This window comes from Diceros bicornis, chromosome 9, assembly GCF_020826845.1.
Source record: "Diceros bicornis minor isolate mBicDic1 chromosome 9, mDicBic1.mat.cur, whole genome shotgun sequence".
Lineage (NCBI taxonomy): Eukaryota > Metazoa > Chordata > Mammalia > Perissodactyla > Rhinocerotidae > Diceros > Diceros bicornis.
In genome coordinates this window covers 5567752-5589099 of record NC_080748.1, presented here as the reverse complement: position 1 = coordinate 5589099, position 21348 = coordinate 5567752, and the positions used below count along the sequence as shown (strand labels likewise).

The 21348-nt window shown below is 42.5% G+C and overlaps 1 protein-coding gene across 3 annotated transcripts in view; it reads left to right on the top strand.

The window, feature by feature from the left end:
• Positions 1–21348, top strand: part of LATS2 (large tumor suppressor kinase 2) — a 105565-nt gene that overhangs the window by 7678 nt on the left and 76539 nt on the right. For all 3 annotated transcript variants that reach the window (XM_058547821.1, XM_058547822.1, XM_058547823.1), the window contains exon 2: positions 5438–5978. In XM_058547821.1, the coding sequence (XP_058403804.1) occupies positions 5637–5978 (342 nt within the window). In that variant the 5' untranslated portion in view covers positions 5438–5636. The remainder of the gene's footprint in view (positions 1–5437; positions 5979–21348) is intronic.

Genomic DNA, 21348 nt, shown 5'->3' with positions numbered 1-21348 from the left:
CCCCATAATTCTTTGGGCAAACTTATTGTCACATGTATTATACTATATTTAAATAATTGATTTTCTTGTCTGTCTCCTCATCTTGAACTGTGAGCTCCTTAAAGTCAGAGGCTGGTCATTATTTTCTGCATTCCTAAGACCTGGTAACAGGGACACCTTTGTATGGGTGTCCAGTTTGTGCTCTGCACAAGGGCCCTACACATAGGGCATGCCTAACGTCACAGATACTAACTTATATGAGGGAGTGTTCAGCCTACTTGGAGACTCTAGTCCATTCACAGAATATCTGAGCAGCAGTAGAGAGTCACCTCCTCTGATAAAGCCGCATAGCACGTGTGTCATATACATATTCTGGAGAGCATACGTGATCACGCTCCTCCTCTGTGACCTGCACTAAGGTCATTACTTTTTCTCCTGTGCCTCAGAGGTCCAGTTCCCACCCTCCATTTTATTCAGACTTTACCCCCCCACACACCTGGAGTGTGTATGCCTGTGTGTGTGTGTGTGTGTGTGTGTGTGTGTGTGTGTGTGTGATGGATTATGACATGTGATATGTCAAAGAATGGGCCAGGCCACTGCCTACAGGGCTCTGGAAAGCTCTCTAGGGCAAGAGGTGTACATGTTGTACAATAATATGGTAACAAAAACATTTACTTGAGGAAGGGGTGCCTTTTTATAATCCCACAAAGGTACCATATGAACCACCAGGGGCTCTGCCAATAAGTACATGGAAAGTATTTGATATGGTGGTGGAAGCAAGGTCATGGAGCAGACCACTCAATCCCCAACTCCTCCTAGCTTTCTGGGTCTGGAGCCATGTGGACATCAGCCACCTTAAGGCAGGGGCACAGTTTGCAATAGCCCCAGACTAGGAACAACTCAGATGTTGTTTGGTGGCAGAATGGATAAACAAGTATGGTATATTCATACAATGGAATATTACTCAGCAATGAAAATGGCAAACTGCTGCTGCACACCACATGTGTGAATAACCAAACATAGTGTTGAACAAAATAAGGTAGACACAAAGAGTACAGGCTGTGTAATTGCATGAATATAAAGTTCAGAAACTGATCAAACTATTCCTTGGGATTAGAAGTTGCGAAGGTGGTTCCCCTTGAGGCATTGGTCTATGAGGGGCTGGAGGCTTGCGGGGTTGCAAAGGCTTGCAGGGTTGCAATGATACACCCCTTGATGTAGATGCTAAATAGCATCTAGAGTGTGTTCTTTGTGAACATTCTTCAATCTTATGGTTTGTGCTCTTTAAAAATGTATGTTAGAGCTGGCCCGGTGGCGCAGCGGTTAAGTTTGCGCGCTCCGCTTCAGTGGCCCAGGATTCGCAGATTCGGATCCCAGTCATGGACTGACGCACCACTTGTCAAGCCATGCTGTGGCGGTGTCCCATATAAAGTAGAGGAAGATGGGCATGGATGTTAGCCCAGGGCCAGTCTTCCTCAGCAAAAAGAGGAGGAGTGGCATGGATGTTAGCTCAGGGCTAATCTTCCTCACACACAAAAAAAGTATGTTAAACTTAAATAAAAACATTACCCCACCCCAAAAAAAGAACCTTACTGCTCTCCCAGCTTTCCACAGCTTCCCTTTTTTTAGAGTAAATTCCAGGGACAGTTTTCAAGCCTCAGAATCAAGAGGGCCTCCTTTGGCTGTCTCTGACTCCCCTTTTCTCTGCTGGAGTGGCTGAGCAGAGAGGACGTCCCCATGTCCTGGCTGTAACTTTCTCACAGCTCTTTTTTCTTCAGCATGGACCATCTCTTGTGGCCCTTGCCCTTTATTAGCTGAGTGAAAAGCAGCTTGCTCCTTCTCTAGTCTGCTAATGTCGCTAGATGGTACAATGAGGCTTATCGCAGACTGCTGCTCCTCTAAGGAGTGCCAGTGGGGAGGGACCTGAGCTCTCCCCTTGCTTGGCCTAACTGCTCCATTTTGTGGCTGAGCAGACAGTCACTAGCTGGGTGGATGTCCCATATACTGGTGGCTCACTGTTTATGTCTTTAAGCTCAGACGTCTGGCCAGGGTGTAACTAGCTGCTGAAACCCCCTCTGCTCCCCCACCCCAGGGGCTGCTGCTCCTCGCCCAGGCTTTCATCATCTACCTGGAGTGTTGCACTTGTCCCTCCAGTCCACCTTCCAGTTGGCTTCCAGGCTGAGCTCTCTAAAGGGCACTTCTAGGGGCCGGCCCGGTGGCGCAAGCAGTTAAGTGCATGTGCTCCGCTGCCGTGGCCCGGCGTTCGCCGGTTCAGATCCCGGGCGCGCACCAACGCACTGCTTGTCGAGCCATGCTGTGGCGGCGTCCCATATAAAGTGGAGGAAGATGGGCACGGATGTTAGCCCAGGGCCAGTCTTCCTCAGCAAAAAGAGGAGGATTGGCAGATGTTAGCTCAGGGCTGATCTCCCTCACAAAAAAACATAAATAAATAAAATAAAGGGCACTTCTGGCCATGTCACTCCTTGTCCTAACCGCAGACATTGGCTTCCCATCTTGTGCATTGAGTCCAGAGAATTCACATGGCCTTCTTAGTCGAGCCCCTGTACACCTCCACAGTCTCATCCCTCTAGCTCTCCAGGAAGAGCCTCTGCTACGCAGATCTAAATGTGGTGAGTGGAGCCTGCAGGCTTCACGTTCCTCTGCTCCTTTGCATGTGTGTTCCCTCTAGCTGGAATTCCGTTCCTCCCTACACTCAGGTTTAGTTATCTCTACTTGAAAACTTTTTCTGACTTTCTCCTAATTCTTTCATCTGTTAGATTTTTTTCCTTCTCTTGGGCCTCTCTTTCTCTTTGAAGCTGTTTATTTGCCTACCTCACCTCACCTCCCACCTGACTGTAAAATTGCTGAAGGCAGGATTTGTTCCTGTTTCCTAGCGGTGCCTGAGACTGAGTAGGCATTTGAAAAATGTTTGCAAGGTAGGTAGGTGGGTGGGTGGGGGGATAGATGCATACATTTTGACAGTGAAGAAACTCTGTCTGCACTTTGTCAGGTCCCTCCCTTGCATTAATTATTTATTGTGAAGATAGTATGATTTATGTCTTCTGTATTACAGTTTTCAAAGAAAGGGAAGAAAACTAAAGATTGGAAACAAAGTGACTTGTGTGAATTCCCATAGGAAAAGATAGAAGTCTTCTGCCTGTTCCCAGAGACATTAAGTCACTCAGGATTCTCCATATGTGCTTGGCAGCTCCTTAAAAATCTCTGCTTTTTTCTTAGAATGTGAACTTATGGTTTTAGAAAGTTAGATATTTCAAAACAGATGCTTAGACCACGAAGTCATTGAAAATGAGTGTGGTTGCAATATGCCCCATTTTACACCAGTTAATCAGAGCTCTAGGCATCTGGTCCATGGCCAACATAGGCCCCAGGGGAATCTCAGCTGTCCTTGGATCTAATAGTTCACTATCTCCATTTCAGTGACTTTAATGTATTAGATGTTGTGTACTAAGATATGGATTCATGTTGAAAAATTTATTTAGTCTGGTTCTTACTTTCTAAATGGAATCTTCTCTCAGTTACACTGAAAGGAGATAGTTAAAACCTTTTAAGACCTTGCATCTTCCCACCTCTCAGAAAAGAATAGTAATTTTAATGTCATTTCTTCAGGTTTAGTGTTGTATGTGGTTATGTAATAGATCTATATAAGTTAATTCACATAAAACTCTTAGGACAGAGCCTGGCACATAGTAAATTCTGGATAAATATTAGCTATCCTTATCTTTTTTCCTTATGAAAAAGTCAGTTCTAAAACTTCTTGCTGAAACTGAAAGTCCTTCCCCCCTCTCCCTTTAAAGGATGCTCTTGTTTGGATCAGTTTTTCTCTGTTCATTAAAACTCAAAGTGATTATCCTTTGAACTCTGCGCATTGAGTGCTGTGGGGCTAGAGTGAGTGGATGAGGTAAGGGCTACAGAGGAGAAGGGCTTCAGGGACGTGCCCAGGGACCACACAGCCTTTGCCTTTGCCGATGTGGGCACCAGTGCTCTGGTTATGACAGCTAATCCCATAAATATAGTGATTCGCATGCCAGGAAGCACCGTTTCCCGAGCATTTAGGATGTCCCAGTACTTACCTGCATTATCTTACTCAGTGCTCACCACTACCCTCTTGCCAAGTGTTGTCATCTGTTTCACAGAGTGAGGGGGAGGGAGGTTAAATGACTTGTCCAAGGTCACCCAGCCACAGGTGACGAGCTAGGTGCTGCCTCCAGTAGAGCTGGCTGCTAAAGGCAGTGTCAGGGGCTGGGCTTGACTTCGTTTTCTGAATGCAGGAACAACAGGGTATTCAGTGAATTAGGCCTGGGGTAGGTGTAATTCATGATTGAAAAATGCCTTTGTGACATCTAGTTCTGTATATAGAGCCCATTTCCATGCTGTAGTCGTAGGTGGTCTGTACTAACCAGTCTTCTTGATATTGCCATTTGTTGTTAGTGTGGTCACAGTGTACTTTGAGAAAGAAATCACTCACATGCTTTTACCAGTGCCCTTCCATATAATCCATCATTTTCTACAAGAAAGACATTTTTATTTTGGTATTTAGGTCATAACGCTGATAAGAAGTTGACCGCTGTGTAAAAAAATCAGGGAAGTAGTTACCTTCAAATCTCATAATCCATTATGTTGGAACTACTTTCAGTTGCAACAGTTGCAACCTTTAATGTGACAAGTTTTGTGGTATCTTTCGGGAAATTTGGGAGGGTTTTATAAGGCAAAATTTCCGAAGATGAGGAAAGACCACAGCTTCAGGTGGGTGGAGAGGTTAGTAAAGCCACGGAGATAAAGGACAATGGTGTGGGCCCGGAGTTGATTAGTTATTAGGAACAAGGCAGAAATCCAGAACCCCATGTAGAAAGTTTAACCCTAAATACTCAAGCTGTGGATTTCAAAATGAAATTATATTATAATAAAATATTTTAATTTTTTTTTTAAATTTATTTTTTCCCCCAAAGCCCCAGTAGATAGTTGTATGTCATAGTTGCACAGCCTTCTAGTTGCTGTATGTGGGACGCGGCCTCAGCATGGCCGGAGAAGCGGTGCGACGGTGCACGCCCGGGATCCGAAACCGGGCCGCCAGCAGTGGAGCGCACGCACTTAACCGCTAAGCCATGGGGCCGGCCCAATATAATAAAATATTTTAAATGAGCTATCAATTGTTACTACTTGCCCTGAGTTGAATATTTATAGGTCAGTATTAGCTTGTGGAGATTTGCTTTATTGCAGGTGACATACTCCAGGAAACCTCTCGGGACAGCCCTAGGTGTCTGTGCTCCAGCCAGACTTGAGCAATATTTTATCATTTCTGAGAGGTGGTAGATTAAGAAAGATCTTTCTTCATCTTTCCAAGTGGAATATTTTCAAGATCATTTTCCGTTTCTGAAAAGTATTGTTAACATTATACGAAAACCACAAATGAACATTTTCTTCCTGTTTTCTTTTTCAGATAGTGATGATCTTCAAAATGAAGACTCTGGACAATTTCAGGTTCTCTATAGGAACTACAAAAATTGAAGGAAAGAAAATTTTCAAAAGGCAATTGTTTTGAAAGTATGTTTACAACTAACTGATACTGTTGACTTTTTTTTAAATAATAAAACACTTTAAGAAGATTGTATTTATGGTAAAAGGAAACTGGACTAACAATGAGGCCAAAGACTTTTCCTGCCACGACTTATTCTGGAAATAGCCGGCAGCGACTGCAGGAGATTCGCGAGGGGTTAAAGCAGCCGTCCAAGTCTTCCTCTCAAGGGCTGCCTGTGGGACCAAATAGTGACACTTCTCTGGACACCAAGGTCCTGGGGAGCAAGGATGCCACCAGGCAGCAGCAGCAGCTGAGAACCACCCCAAAGTTCGGACCTTACCAGAAAGCTTTGAGAGAAATCAGATATTCCTTGTTGCCTTTTGCTAATGAATCGGGCACTTCCACAGCTGCAGAAGTAAACCGACAAATGCTGCAGGAATTGGTGAATGCAGGATGTGACCAGGTGGGTATGATGTCCCTTGAGGCTTCCTGCGGTGGCAGCTACAGTGAGTAGTCCACTTGGAGTATAGTTGAGGCAGCCAGGATCCTTTGGCTGCTGCTTGAAGGCTTTGAACACTCAGAGAGTGTTTCTAGGTTAAAAACCCAAGGCCCTTTAAATGTATCATTGAAGGGTTTTCCACCTTTCCAAAAGGGTCTTTTTAGCTACTTTGCCTTTTCAGGCAAGATCCAGAAGTTTCTGAACTCTCCTGAAATTGTGCCATGTGTATTTTCTGTTGTCCTTGTGAAGATGAGAAGCACTTGCACACTTATCCCTTTCTTCGGGATTCATTTGGGCTTCTTCTGAGCTGTCATGGGCGGGAGACGGGCTTCCCTTAGCTTGTTTTTGGTTTGTGTGGGTTTTTTTTACTTAGTTAAGGGGAAGGAAAGTTGATGAACATCAACTAGCTGTTCTTTGATTCTGTTTTCTCCTATTTAAAAATACAGTATATATGCTGTTTTAGGAAGCATAACTATCTTCAGGAAACGAGAAACACTAGAAAATATAAAGCTTGAGAAATCATCAAAATGTTGGCAACACAGTCTAACATTGCAGTTGCTTAAGAATAAAGGACATATTAATGAAGATGGCATCAGTTATATGTATAACTATACATATAAAAACACAACTTAGAGCTACACATTTATGATCCTGTAGCAATTCACATAGCTGAATCAGATCCAAGTTGAGGGGCAGGACCATATGAAATGGAACCAGTGTCTAACCGAGGTAAAAATGTAACTAGCAAAAATGTAATTGCCTTATAAAATGACTTCTGAAAGCCAGCGTTTTATTACTGTCTGTCATCTTAAAAGTCACAGTTGCATGAAAATGGAAATAAGCTAGAGATTTTTACTGTCTTGGAAAATTAGTAAGATTTCATGCTCAGAGCACATCAGGATGGCTTGAGCACTTTTAGTTTCTTAGAAATAACCTAATTACATACTCCTGGCATCACAGTCACAGGAAAAGGTTAACAATACCCTCTTGTATTTCCAAAAGCAAGCGCAACCCTCTTGTTTTAGTTTATTACCATAGAACTTAACTAGAGAATTTTCGTTTCTCAGATGATATGTTTGTGAAATAGTGCTATTTTGTAGGGCACTTCTTTGACACTTTGGGATATACTGGGCTTAACTTGTATATAGCGAGCATTGTTATGTTGTGAGTTGCTTTTATAAAGCACAGGATCATGAATAATGTGGTGCGGAGTGTTTTAGCAGTGGAAGCTGACAGCAAAGGCATGGCCTTTCTTATTGTGAAAATATGAACTTAATATGCTGCTGAGTGCTGTCCCCTGACAGACAGAACTTGATGGTTTTCAAAGTAGAAAGGAGCAGTGCTGGGGAAATATTGGAGTAAGATTGCAGAGACTTGCAGCCCAACAGCAAAGCTTAAAGTCTTCTCCTGTAAATCAGTTGTGAACAGAAGAGGAAATCAGAGCCATGGTGTTCTTTGCAGTTGTGTTTCAGCTGTGATAAAAAGAAACAAGTCAAGCAAATAATCCAAGATACAGGTGGGATCTCATTATGGTAAAATCCATTAGTGATAATGACAATGCAAGAAATAATGAAGCTGGTTCTGTTTCCAATACAGTAAAATATACATACAGTAAAATTAAGGATCATGACACCAGTAAAATTCCCATCAACATTTAATTTGTGTTCATTGCTAGCAGAAAGGATTCCATTTACCATATTTAATGCTCCTGAAATAATTCCGTCAGTGTGGTGTGTAGTGTTCCTTTGTAACTGAAAACAGCTCTGCTTTCACCCTTACCCACCAACCCAGACTTTTTTTTTGGTCTGGCTAGAGGGTGCATTTGCTTTCAAAGAATTCTAGTCGGAAAGTCATTATGTGGACCCGGATAATGTGAGAGAAATAAGATCAACAGTACCTCTAGAGTCGTGTGTGTCTTGGATATAGCAAATTGTTAGATTCCCAGTATAATAGGTACAAAGAATTCCTGTTGTTGCAGCTTTTTTCTCTTTGTTTCCTGTTGTATTACCTTTTAATTTAGGTTCAGCTTTGTTCTCCTGTGTTTTGAGTTTAAGTGCCATTTTTAACCCTATATTCGTCAGAATGGCAGTAAACTCCATGTGTTCCCTAGATCTGTCAGGTGCGTGGTGGTGATGTGTACTTTCGTATGCAAGGTTTTACCTCTTCCACGTGCACACACACATGTACTTTGTTCCATTTTATTTGGACTAAGACTTATTGAAAATATTTATTTCAGTGTTTATAAATGAGTTAAACTTTTTATTAAAATATAATTTGCATAAAAAAAATACATGATTCCTAAGCGTGCAACTCAGTGAATTTCATCCAGTGAATTACACCCGTGTAACTAGCATGTATGGGTATATTTTTAATTAAATTAAAAATTATTTTTAAATGGAAATTTTTAGAAAAAGTAAAAGACTTTAAGTATTTTCTGTGTAATGATATCATGTATATGTCAAATGATACAATATTCTTAAATCTTTTGCACATAAATTACTAAAGACTTATGGAAATTTCTATAGGAAAAAAACTAGGCCAATAGATTAATATTCCTTAAGGAAGGAGCTGTTCTTTAAATATAGATTTAAGGAATTGGAAAGAGAAGTTTTTTGGTTATGAGTCATATTTTGTATCATTGGATACTCTTCTTATTACTGGCATAAGTAATAATTTAAATTTATTTATTAAATAAATTTAAATTTATTTAAAATTATTTATTTATTTTTAAAATAATTTTATTTATTTATTTTTTTCCCCCCAAAGCCCCAGTAGATAGTTGTATGTCACAGCTGCACATCCTTTTAGCTGCTGTATGTGGGACACGGCCTCAGCACAGCCGGAGAAGCGGTGCGTCGGTGCGAGCCTGGGATCTGAACCCGGGCCGCCAGCAGTGGAACGCACGCACTTAACCGCTAAGCCATGGGGCCGGCCTAAAATTATTTAAATAATTTATCTTCCTTATAAAATTGTTTCATTTTTACTTTTAATCTTTCTAGTTTCAAATGGCCATATTACCAAGTTTTCCTCTTTTTCTTCCTGACAGAGTTTTAAAAAACACTAATTTGATCTTGCACTGGTGTTAATATGTGTAACGCTTCTCAGAAGCGTGTGAACTGCATTCTCTCACTGAATTGTGGTGGGTTCACAGGTGTAAGGATGCTATTGGTGCAGGCTCACTACATGAGGGCTCTTCAGAGGGCATCAGATAGACGATGGCCTGGGGGCCTGTGAGAGCGAGGATGTGCTTCAGTAGCTCCCGGGGGTGCCTGTGCCTCCTGGACCCCTTAGAATAGCAGAGCACTTTGTCACTTGTGTGCCCTGAAGGATGACTTATGTGAGAAATTTCTTTCAGATGTGAAACTAGGAATTTTTGCTTCCTTGAGCAGTTGGCATATGCTTTTTCTCTATGGACAGCTATATCCTGACCTCCGTAGAGCCTCCTCATTGATCTGCTTGAGGGGTGCCAAGTCTGCGGTGGCTTTGAAGGCTCTCTCGGGCCCTGGGCTGCCAAAGCTATATCCCCCGGTCCTGAATTTCTGTCTTAGTATAATTTTCCTAATTCTGATTTAATCCAACTTTTTTCTCACTTTATTGTATATGTTTAAGTGATTTAAATTTTTAACGGAATGAGGGTAGGAAGAAATGTAAACAAACAAATTGATTTATTATGCCGAATTCGGCATACGAAAAAAAGCCAATGGTCAGGATGTGCATTAGGTCAGGATGTGCCAGAGGCAGCCTTCCTCAGAATAACGATCACAGCACTACACAAATCAGGGGTGATCTGGCTCATAGGCAAAGGGAGTGAATTCTTTGCATTCTCAAGCCAAAAAGTGCAGACTACTCAAGTTTCTCAACCCATCATACAAGTTATTCTTTGACCCAGGTCCTTTTGCCGAGGGGTGAGGCCTGCTGGGGCACGTGGCCCTCACAGGGGAGCGACATCTGGTGTTTGCAGCCCTGTGTGCCCAGTATGTTCTTAGCCCTTACATAATCTCATTGAAACTATACGGCACTCATTTGAGATGGACTCCAGTTGTTCTCCTAGTGTTTTAGAGGAAACTACAGCTTCAGAGGGTCAAGCAGGAGACTCGACCCATTGACCTTGTATCTCCAGCAAGTGTTAGGTAGACATGCTCGTTACACACGCTTGAGAGGAAAGACTCGAGTGCTCCCTTAGTGTGGCTGGCCGTCCAGAGTTCTGTCTTCCAGTGCTTATTGGTCGCTCGCCTCATTGTGGACCGCTGCTGCCGTCCTCCTGGGGGTTTCTTCTCTGTGACTTCTTCCTATCCTTTCCCTCCTGTCCGGCGAGGCACCCATCCCTTCTCCTCTCCCTTCCATGAGCAGCACTTGCTCAGCTCCTCCCAGGCCTCCTGCCCCCTCGCACACTCACACCAGTCTGACTCTCCAGGCCCTCTGCAGCTCGCCCGGCTATCCTCCTCTCCAGGGGAGCCCCCTTGCTTCTCATGGCACCCTACGCCTCAGACCCATGGTGTGGCCCTCTGCCAGGCACACTTACTTCCCACTTGCTTCTTTTGGAGCTCTTTTGACATATCATTGTTTGGGCTGGCGATATTGTCTCCCATCTTCCCCTGTCTGGATTCGGGCATCTGTTATGGTTCAACTCAAATTCTTTTTTACTGCAGGATCTTCCTGATTCTTCCACCTGGATTTCAGTTATTCCTATTCAAACTTCCATAGTCGTTTATTTCTGACCCGTGGGGCACTTGATGCATGCATAGGCCTCGTGCTGGCAGACTGCTGTGCTCTAGTCGTACTTCCTCTGTTGTGCGCAGCTCCTCTTGAGGCCTGGATCTGTGCGCGCATCCCTGCGGGCGCAGAAGGCTGCTCCTCCAGGGATGTGCTCAATTGGTATTTGCTGAAGTGGTGACAGATTCGAGATGAAAGCTGTGCAGAGGATCCTGTGTACTAATCCACGCAGAAGCCCTCACGGAGGTTGTCAGACACTGGAAAAGACAGGAACACAGCTTTGCCTCAGGGTGTTCATTTTGTTTAGCTCTAACCGGATGCATTACCAGGAAAGCTCTAGAGAAAGACCTAGAGAAAAGACACTAAACTGCTATTCCTTTGTCTTGGTGACAGGATCCTGCCTCAAGATTATTTCACTGTAATGTAGGTAGTTTATAATGAAAAGGATAAAAGGAATTTAGATAGCATGTACATTTCCTCCTTCTCCCTTCCTCTGAAAGGGAACTACCTTTTAGTGTTACTGAACACCCAGTACCGCCCTGAAAAATTAATAAGAGGAGAAAGAAAAAAGAAACACTTAAGTTTAGGAATGTCAGTAATGTAACAGGAAATTGTATTACAATGACTTTTGGGTGTAGCACTTCCTTGCCTTCCTCCTCCTTTTTTTTTGACTTTCAAATTAAATTTGGCCCTGTCCAAAGGTAAACTGTCTACCTTTTAAAAGTAGGCTTTAAAATTACTTTGACAAGATACATGCAGATCATATCTTTGTGTCATACCCATATCCAGGCTCCCCTAGTTATAAAGCAGTATGTGTTCATTATATACGTTTAGAAAATAATAGAAAAGTATAAAAAGAAAATAAAAAGTGTCTATAATTCTGTCAGCCCAGATGTGACCACTCTGATCATTTTGGTATAAAAGTGGCCAAATTTTTTTCTAATTAAAGGAAATTGAAGAAAGTGAGGGGGCATGTACCAAGGGTGACAGATGGAAAAAGGTTGATCACAAAACAATATGTACAGTATGATCCCAATTCTTCTGTTACAAAAAATGTGTTACAAAAAAATGACCTATCCCTCCTCCCTTTCCTCATCTAGTAGCCAAGTAGTTCTGTTCCATACTGCACCTTGCATCCATCCACTTCTCACTTCCCCACCACCAAGCCTCCACCTTCCCTCACCCGGATTGCAGTGTCTCCTGACTCTCCTGCCCCTCCTCTCCATCTGTCCCCTGCACAGAACCCTCCGAGTGTTCATTCTAAAAAGGAAAGGAGGGGCAGGCCCTGTGGCACAAGTGGTTAAGTGCGCGCGCTCCGCTGCTGTGGCCCGGGGTTCGCCGGTTCGGATCCCGGGCAGGTACCGACTCACCGCTTGTCAAGCCATGCTGTGGCGGCGTCCCATAGAAAGTGGAGGAAAATGGACATGGATGTTAGCCCAGGGCCAGTCTTTCTCAGCAAAAAGAGGAGGATTGGCAGATGTTAGCTCAGGGCCAATCTTCCTCACAAAAAATAAAAAAAATAAATAAAAAGGAAAGGAGTCTGTATTTCCCTTCTGGAAGCCTTTCCCACTGTACCTCAGGTGCAGTTCTTGACCTGGCAGCAGTGAGGGCCCACCTGCACCTCAGGGCCCACACTGCAGGCCCTGCAGGAGGTGCTCCGGCCCTGCCGGCTTTACTGCTGATCGTCAGACTTTCCAACGCTGGCCCCTCCTTGGCTGGATGATGCCCACTCCTCGTTGAAGGCTTGTCTTACGTCGTTGATTCAGAAAGCCTTTTCTGACCCTCAGTCTAAATCAGATCCCTCCATTTTGTCCTTTCTCCTTATACTGTAATTTCCCTTCAGAGCATTTATCAGAATTTGTTAATATTTAGTTGTGTATTTTGTTTAATATCCATCTCTCCCTTTAGATTTTAAGCCCCATGAGGCAGTGGCTTTGTTCTAGTCACCATTCTTTAGGACGTAGAACTCTCAAAAAATGAGTAAGGGAAGGGATGAACATTTCATTATAAACATTTCATTTTTAATGTCTGTGTTGTATTCTACTGTTCAAATAGATGTTCCATAATTTATTGTAAATAATGTGTTAACAGGAAAACTGAGGCATATTAAAAATTTTAAGAGTTTATTTGGAAAAAAATCTATGTGAATCAGGCAGCATCAAACTGGAAGTGGTTAGGAGCACTCCACCGACAGGAGCCAAGGGAAAGACTTTTATAGAGAAGAGGCAGGAGGAAAGCAAGGAAGTTATTTGACTGGCTGTAGCTTAAGCAGTTGCCTTATTTAGGAAACCCCAGGTGGCTATTTGTGATGGGCTTTCCTTAGGTTTTGATTTCTTAACCTTGAGACATCTCAGGCTTAGGTTTTGGTTTGCTTATGTTACCACACAAAGGGCACGATCTGCTCGCCTTGAGACAAAAGCCAATCGTCAAGAGGCAAGATGGTGGAAAAGAAAGAGCAGTTTATTACAGCTTGCTAGCGAGGGGGAAAATGGCCGTCTAATGTCTGAAAGAACCATCTTACAGAATGAAGACTACAGGCCAGTTATATTGAGGGCTGGTCTCCAAGTGGGGGAGATATCTGGTCCCAGGGTGGGGGCGTCCATCTGATTACTGGTCTCAGGGTGGGGCATCCATCTGGTCTTAGTTCCTGGCAGTCTTTTGTTCTGCTTGATATGCATCAGAGACCAGAGCAACGCCCTCTACCCTGATCTTTCAGTTGTCATTGATGATGGCTATCAGCATAGACTCTTTGCCCAGGGGTCATCACATTCCTAAGGAACTCAAAAGAGCAAAGGCGTCAACTTATAGCAGCTGGGAGGGGCCATAAAGTCTAGAGTTAGTCTCGTTCCAAGTCACAATATGGTTTCCCCTGTACAATATGGCTTCCCTTATGTCAACCCTGTATTGAGCGGGTATCAGGTCCCCCCTTTTGTGTTTAATCCCTCAATCTTGAGGGATAGCCTGTTGTTCCGTCTTATTGAACCAGTCTCTTAGTTAGATGGAGATGCTGGTGGGCTCCCAAAGTTAGGCTTACATTGTGGAAGCAAGTAACCGGGTAATTAATAAGACAAAAAGAAAAACAAAGTTAATGGTGGGAGCAAATTATAAACCAGTTTCTGAGTCCAGGGGGCAGCCAGTCAAAAAGATTTCTAGATTTCAGAGTCAAAGCATCTTTTGCAGTTTGAAATGTCTCTGATGACGTCATTGGGTATTCATGTACCTTTCTGAGTGGCTGCGTAGCAACAAACATGAATCTCTCTTAAGTTTATATCAAGTCCACCAGCTTCAGTTTGCAAGGCTTCAGGAAAAAAAAGGGCAGGTTCAGTTCTCAATGATTTCAAATGAAAATGATGGAAAAAAGTTGAAAACATGAGTTTGGAGATTTGTAGCCAGATATTTCAGGAGACTAGAAGAATTCAGGATTCAGTCCAGTTAACAGGTATAAAACAGAAACCTCAAAGACAATTATCAGAACTAAAACTTAATATCCATGAATGTGTACTATAGTTTCTATTGAAACATATATTTTTCTCTCTAAAATCACCCTGATTCTTTATAAAAGATAGCCAAATTAGAACTATCTGGTTTGCAAAATAAGTTTAGTTTTAATAAACTTGGCCCAATTATTTACATAAGTACAGCAAGAATAGCCTTTGATCATATAGGCTCTTTTAAATTTGCTTTGCTGGAACTCTTTATAAGGAATCTCAGATTGAACTTCAAAGGCCTCTCAAAGCCAGGAAAGCCAAGCCAAGGATTTTGTCATCAGATTTCGCCTGCAATACGTACAGATTTGGGTGAATTCCTCTCTTTTCAAGGTTCGCCAAAATATTTCCAGGTTCCTTGTACCTGCCAGATAAGTGAGTTTCCTTACTCATCCTGGTAAGTGTTGCTTGGAACTCTGTACATAAGGTACCAGGCCAATATTTCCACGTGGCTTTATTCCATAAAGTCCAATCTTTTGTCTCTCAAAAGCTGTCTTGTAACATTCCAATCAGAGCTTTTGTAATATAACCAATGTTTCCAATTGTGTCCTGTTAAAAGGAGAACAGATTCTTATTGAACTTATGCAAATAACTATATTGCCTTGAAAACAGTACTCACTAAGAGTTTCCAAATTCTGGAGGGATCAGGTAAGGAGAAAAAATAAATATTTCAGTTTTGCTTACAATGGTATAATTTACCAAATTGCCAAAGTCATAGCTATGGGAGAAAAGAGAAGAAGTTGTCCTTACATCTGAAAAAAACAAAACATGAAAAAAATCAGCAATATTTCAAACAAAATTTATAAAAATTATAGTCATCCCACCAGTTCATTCAGTCCTGTGTAATCGATTCTTGACCTTAATCTCATTAGCAGTTTCACAAAGTCATCAGTTTTCTCAGTTAGAACTCTAATTTCTTATCCAGTTTTGTTTTATGATCTGAAAGTTTATCAGAAACCTGTAATCTAGAGTAAGCACCAGAGTCTTTTCCATGAACTTCTCTGAAGATGAAACATATTTTTCAAAAGCATCAAACAATAACTGTCTGTAAACAACGAGACCCCCAAATGGCAATTGACAAAGAAATGTGGTTAATTTTGTGACATACAACACTTTAAAATAATAACCAGAACCAGACTGATAACCAGGGCAGATCAGGATTTCAATAATGTTATACAATTTCAAAACACATATATCAATAACATTCACCCACATAATAGCACCTAAGAAGAGTTATCATCACTTATTTGACAATGCTTCCCATGTAATTTAACACACCAAATAAGCCTAATAAGTTAGCATCTTCCTCCTTACAGGAAGAGAGCAAATTTCTTTGAGAAGTCCCACGGCCCTTTGGAAATTCTCAAAAAGTCAAAAGAAAGACTTTATTTAAGATATGAATTTTGAGGATTTCATCAAAAGGTTTTAAAACACTTGCTCAGACAAGATCAAGGGGTTGCTGATCTTGTCGCTGTGAAACAGTGCTTACCTATCCATTCAAAGTGACAACAGAAACAGTCAAGAACAAACAGAGCACACAGTCCCAAAAAGCCTTAATAGAGAGACCTCAGTCTTTTGAACATAGGAAATTATTTAACGAAACATAGATTTTCTGTCTCTTAGGTAGACTTACTCAAAGGTAAAGAAAAACCTTTTATAACCTCTCAGACAAAAAGTTCAAGAAAAATTATCCTGTTAAGACCAAATTTTAATTTTGCACCAGCTTACTTTCAATATTAAAACTTATTTACTTAATTAAATTCATTTTAATCTTAGTTAACTTGCCCATGCATAAAACTCTTTTTCCAGGGCCGGCCCCGTGGCTTAGCGGTTGGGTGCGCACGCTCCGCTGCTGGCAGCCCGGGTTCGGATCCCTAACGCACTGCTTGTCCGGCCATGCTGAGGCCGTGTCCCACATACAGCAACTAGAAGGATGTGCAGCTATGACATACAACTATCTACTGGGGCTTTGAGGGAAAATAAATAAATAAATAAAATTATTAAAAAAAAAAAAAAACCCTCTTTTTCCAGAATTCCTCTTCCACAAACCTTTTATAACTTTCTTTTCACATTCAGAATTTGTCCTATGCCTTTCTTTTCTCCCTTCTAGTACTTTGGGACAAATTTATCTTTCGCCAAACAAAATATTTCCATTCTTTGTAACTTCTTAACTATATACATCTTACTTTCCTTGTATACAGAGCTGTTTTCCTTATTAATTTTTAGTAACTTTAGTTACATATATTAATTAGAATTTTTAACCCTTATAGACTTTGACTTCTAAGTAAAAACTAAGCAGTTATAAACTTTTTTTTACATTAGCATTCTGTGGCTTGACAAATTTATAAACAGTTTTCAGAATTTTTGGAAACATGTTATTTTATTGTACAATCTTTTAATAAAACATAAGACGTGTTTACTAATAGACCCACAACACCTTTTAGTTTTTCTGTAGTAAACCAAAAATAGATAAACTTAGATATGTTTAGCAATAATGTTTCCGTATTTTATCTATTTGAAAATGACCCAGATACTCAACAAACTTTTATCATTAACTTAATTTAGCAAAACTCTAAAGTTTTACGTTACCAAAAGGAATTTGGAAGCTGTTTTTTTCAAGTATACAGATCATAAAACATAATTATTATACCCAAAAACTCTCACTTATTTTCATTTATCTAAATCATTTGTTTCCAGCAATTGTCAATCAAACCAACAAACTTAAACCAGCTTTCATTTACCAAAGATTAATTTATATCATGTTAACTTGAAAGACATTTGGGTTAATTTCTGTTACATTTAGAATTTATGTAAGCACTTACTTTAAGCTGATTAAACAGAGCTCTTAATTTTGACCATACCATCCGGAGGTAAAATATCACACATAGGTAACAGACACACATACACAGAGACTGCACAGCTATTACTGCTGTGAATCAGGTACAAGGCTCCCCAATTATGAATCCAAATTTTTGTTTTAAGCCTTTTTACTAATATTTGTGGAGAAGACACTCGAGATGCTCAATTTCTGGCCAGGCGCACTCCTATGGCCGTTTTTCTGGCCTTTTTACTTTTTTTTTTCTTCAGTCCTAGGAATTAGTGATGGGCCAAATAACAGTTTCCAGAGGGGCGAGATGATAATCTTTTTTGAGATAAAGGAACTGGGTGGAATTTGAACTGCCTCTACAGCTGCATTTCCAGTCTTACAAGGATTTTTTTAAGGACAGTTGCTCTTAATTTCCCAGAAATTGAGTTGTAACTGAAATGACATTATAGGTTGATCTACTTGTCCAACTACATCAAAAAAGGCACAGAGAAGCCATTTAAGTTTTCTCCAAGATGGAGTTTCTGGGGCATAACCCATTCCACAGAAAGGGTTTCAATTAACCGTTTTTAAGTTAAAATGCACTGGAGGAGTGAGTCTCCGGGGATGCTTGGGCTGTTCCCCATGGCCGGAAAATACTGTCAGTGTGTGACTGACAGCGGCAGGAGAAGGGTGCAGAGCCCGACTGCGGGTGTCAATATAGCTAGAAGATTTAGTCAAGTCCCGCTCAGCCCCGGCACTTACTCCCTGAGCCAGCACAAGGCAAGCCAGGGAGGCCAGAGGCAAAAGCCTGGAGCGGAATGGGGGCCGGGGCTCCCAGCACCGGGCTTGAGAGATAAGTCCCTGGCAAAAGGTTTTCAAGTTTACAGAAGGTCCAGGTTCTGCTCAGGTCCAGCCGGAACTTAACCCTGACTTGGTGACAACAGAAGAGGTGACGAATGAAGCAGACGAAGAAGGGAAAGAGGAGGTCAGGCCTTGCCCTCATGGCCTCATCCCAAGGGATATCAAGATAAGGGTCACGCAAACAGCAGTGCCCCTGCTGTGGCACACAACCCTGGCAGGACAGCGTACAGAATAAATTACAGGTTTTCTGTCCCCATAACTGACTCAGTAGGCGCCTAAAATACTCAAAAGGTTTTTGACAGGACACAAAACAGGGTTCCAGATTTCATTCAAATGACCCAGGGCCAACCTGGAATCAGTCCAGGTGCCCCCACACCAGAAGAGAGCTCCCAGAGGTAGAGCTTGGACTCGCAGAAATAAGCCAGAGGAGAGCTCCCAGGGGTGGAGCATGGACTCTCCGAAACCAGAAGCTGCAGCCTTGTCAGTCAAAGGACTGACCCATGAGCCAACCTGAAATCACTCCAGGTGCCCAAACAGATTAACAGAAACCAGAACCACCAAGAGAGGACATCTCTCTCGGGGTCGTGGGGGTGATCAGGCCTGGAAACCAGAGGAGAGCTCCCAGGGGTGGAGCCTTCGACTCTTTAAAGATTTCTTCGTTTTTTGGTTTGAAAGCTCAAAAGGAGCCCCAAATGGCCACTGTAACTTTAAATTATCCCAGGTTATCTTGCCAGCTATTTACAGTTATCTCCATTTTAGGGGGCTTCTCCCAAGGTGGCCACAACAAACAAGGTCTGATAGTGAGCTAGTGGGAGCAGCTCCCCCAAGAGTAATCGAGGGGTCATCTCTTTCCCTTATGTGTCCCGGCACCCAACAAAGTTCAGGTGATTTAAGCCCCGGACGAGCTGCTGTTGCTGATTGCCTCACCACGAACAGTGAGGGCCCAGTAAGATAGGGAGGTCCCTATGAGGCCGTTGCATGTCATGGGCAGACGCCCCGACACCTCTGTAAAGTCCCCAGTCACCTGGGAACGTCCCGAAGGACCAGAGGGAACAGTGCCTCTTTTCTTCAGAGTCAGAAGATTCTCATAACGTTAGTCTAAAAGGCAGTTTGTTACAGTCACTGAGAAACTCAGTCCCCAAGCAGCCAATTTTAACAAATAACAGTCAGACATAGACAAACATGAACAGACACCAAAATCCAATATTCTGGGACTCTAACCCAGAGCTCGGGACTCGAACCTGATCCTTTTGAGTGCCCCAGCGACTGTAACCTTTATATTGTCTCTCACAATCCTGGCCTTGGGACTTTAACCCAGCAACCAAATCTCACCAGTGGGGCCTCTAACCCACTATCCTGATGAGATATTAGACAATTAGGCACAGGCATTTCAATGAGGTTACTCACCCAAACCCAAAAGACGTCTGATCCTGGAGCTCTTGGCAGACACAGACACAGACACAGACACCATTGAAACCGGTTCCTAGATTCTGGGTGAAGTCTTATACCTCTTCCTGGCAGGGCACCCTATTTACCAGATGGTCCCCCCTCTCAAAGAGGGGACCCCCAGGTGGAGGGGGAGGAAAGTTCTTGGTGGTGCACCACCCAGGTGACTTACCCTACTCCAGATGTGAGTCTGTTGACCCACCAGAAGTAGCTGTTTCTCTTTCCACCATAGGGAGCGTTAGAGGGCAGCCAATGTCGGCACGGGAGACCAGGTAGGACAGATCCCTGAGACAAAGCCTCAGCAGCCACTAGGGACTTACCCGACAGGTTGCCCATCTGAGGTCAGCTGGCCACGAGCAGCACTTAAAGTCCCACCAGAGTCGCCAGATTTCTGTTACTGCACAAAGGGCACGATCTGCTTGCCGTGAGACAAAAGCCAATTGTCAAGAGGCATGATGGTGGCAGAGAAAGGGAAGTTTATTACAGCTTGCTAGCAAGACGGAAGACGGCCAACTCATGTCTCAAAGAACCATCTTACAGAACAAAGACTATTGGCCCGTTATATAGAGCGCTGGTCTCCGAGTGGAGGAGGCATCTGGTCTCAGGATGGGGGCATCTATCTGATTACTGGGTGGAGGCGTCTGGTCCCAGGGTGGGAGTATCCATCTGATTACTGGGTGGGGGCATCCATCTGGTCTTAGTTCCTGGCAGTCTTTTGTTTTACTTGATATGCATCAGAGACTGGAGCAAGGCCCTCTACCCTGATCTTTCAGTTGTCATTGATGACGGCTATCAGCATAGACTTTCTGCCCCGGGGGTCATCACATTCCTAAGGAACTCAAAAGAACAAAGTTATCAACTTATAGCAGCTGGGAGGGGCCATAAAGTCCAGAGTTAGTCAGAGGTTATTCCAAGTCACAATATGGTTTCCCCTCTACAATATGGCTTCCCTTACGTCAACCCTGTATTGAGCCAGTATCACTTATGGAGGCTGCTCAGGCATCGGAGCCCCTCAGTCTAATGGCCTCCTTGTCTAATTAATTTAACACTGGTAATGAACATCCTTTTACATAAGTCTGTATGGCTATCACTGATTTCCTTAGAATAAATTTTAGAAATGGAATTACTAGGGCAAATGATAAGAGCATTTTTACAGTTTTTATTTGCATCACCAGGTTTCTTTTTTAAAATACTTAAATTGCACTTAATATTTCCAATCTTGCCAACAATGAATACCAATACTACTATTACTAAAACAAACAATAAAAAACAACTGTCAATTTAAAGTTTGTTCTGTATTCTTAATTGTGGTAATAGGTATGTGATAATAAAAAGAAAATAGTAATAGTTCTCCAGTTTTAAGTAGCAGAAAACTATCACCTTGTGAGAAGGGCTCTTACTAAGTGTCTGAGATTGGATACATTTTCCTGTTAAAATGGAATGCAGAGTCTAGTGCATTAAGACCAAAGTACATCTTTTGAGGAATGCATCTTTTCCCTCCTCCCTGAGTGACTTACATTTGTGCCTGGTGTAAGTCCTAGCTTGACACAGGAATCTGCAGTCCTGGTGGACTTGCAGGAGAGAGCTGGTAGTTGGCAGACAAGTAGACAAGACCTGCTCTCTGAGGAGAAGGACATGTCATAAGAACCCTAGGAGCAGTGCCATCTGGACATCCAGCTGGGTTGCTGTAGCACAATGTTTTGTGTGCAGAGCAGAGCTTCCTGGCTGGTGTTTAGGAACAGTGGGCTCCAGGTTTGCTGAGGGGTTGGTCCCACTGCCCTCGGGAGCTAGGTCCTGGCCTCCACTTTGAGCAACCTTCTCCCTTTATTCCAGTGTGCAATACAAATATTAGCATTTTCTATGTGTGCCATAATGTGAAAAATGCTAGGAATCACAAATATTGCTTACTTAACGCCAGTTAGGTCCCACCGAGCAGTTTCCTGACTAGAAGATTGTTTACTTTGACACTGTTGTGGACCATTTGATGGCTCATGCCATCCCAGTAGGTGATTAAAAATCATTT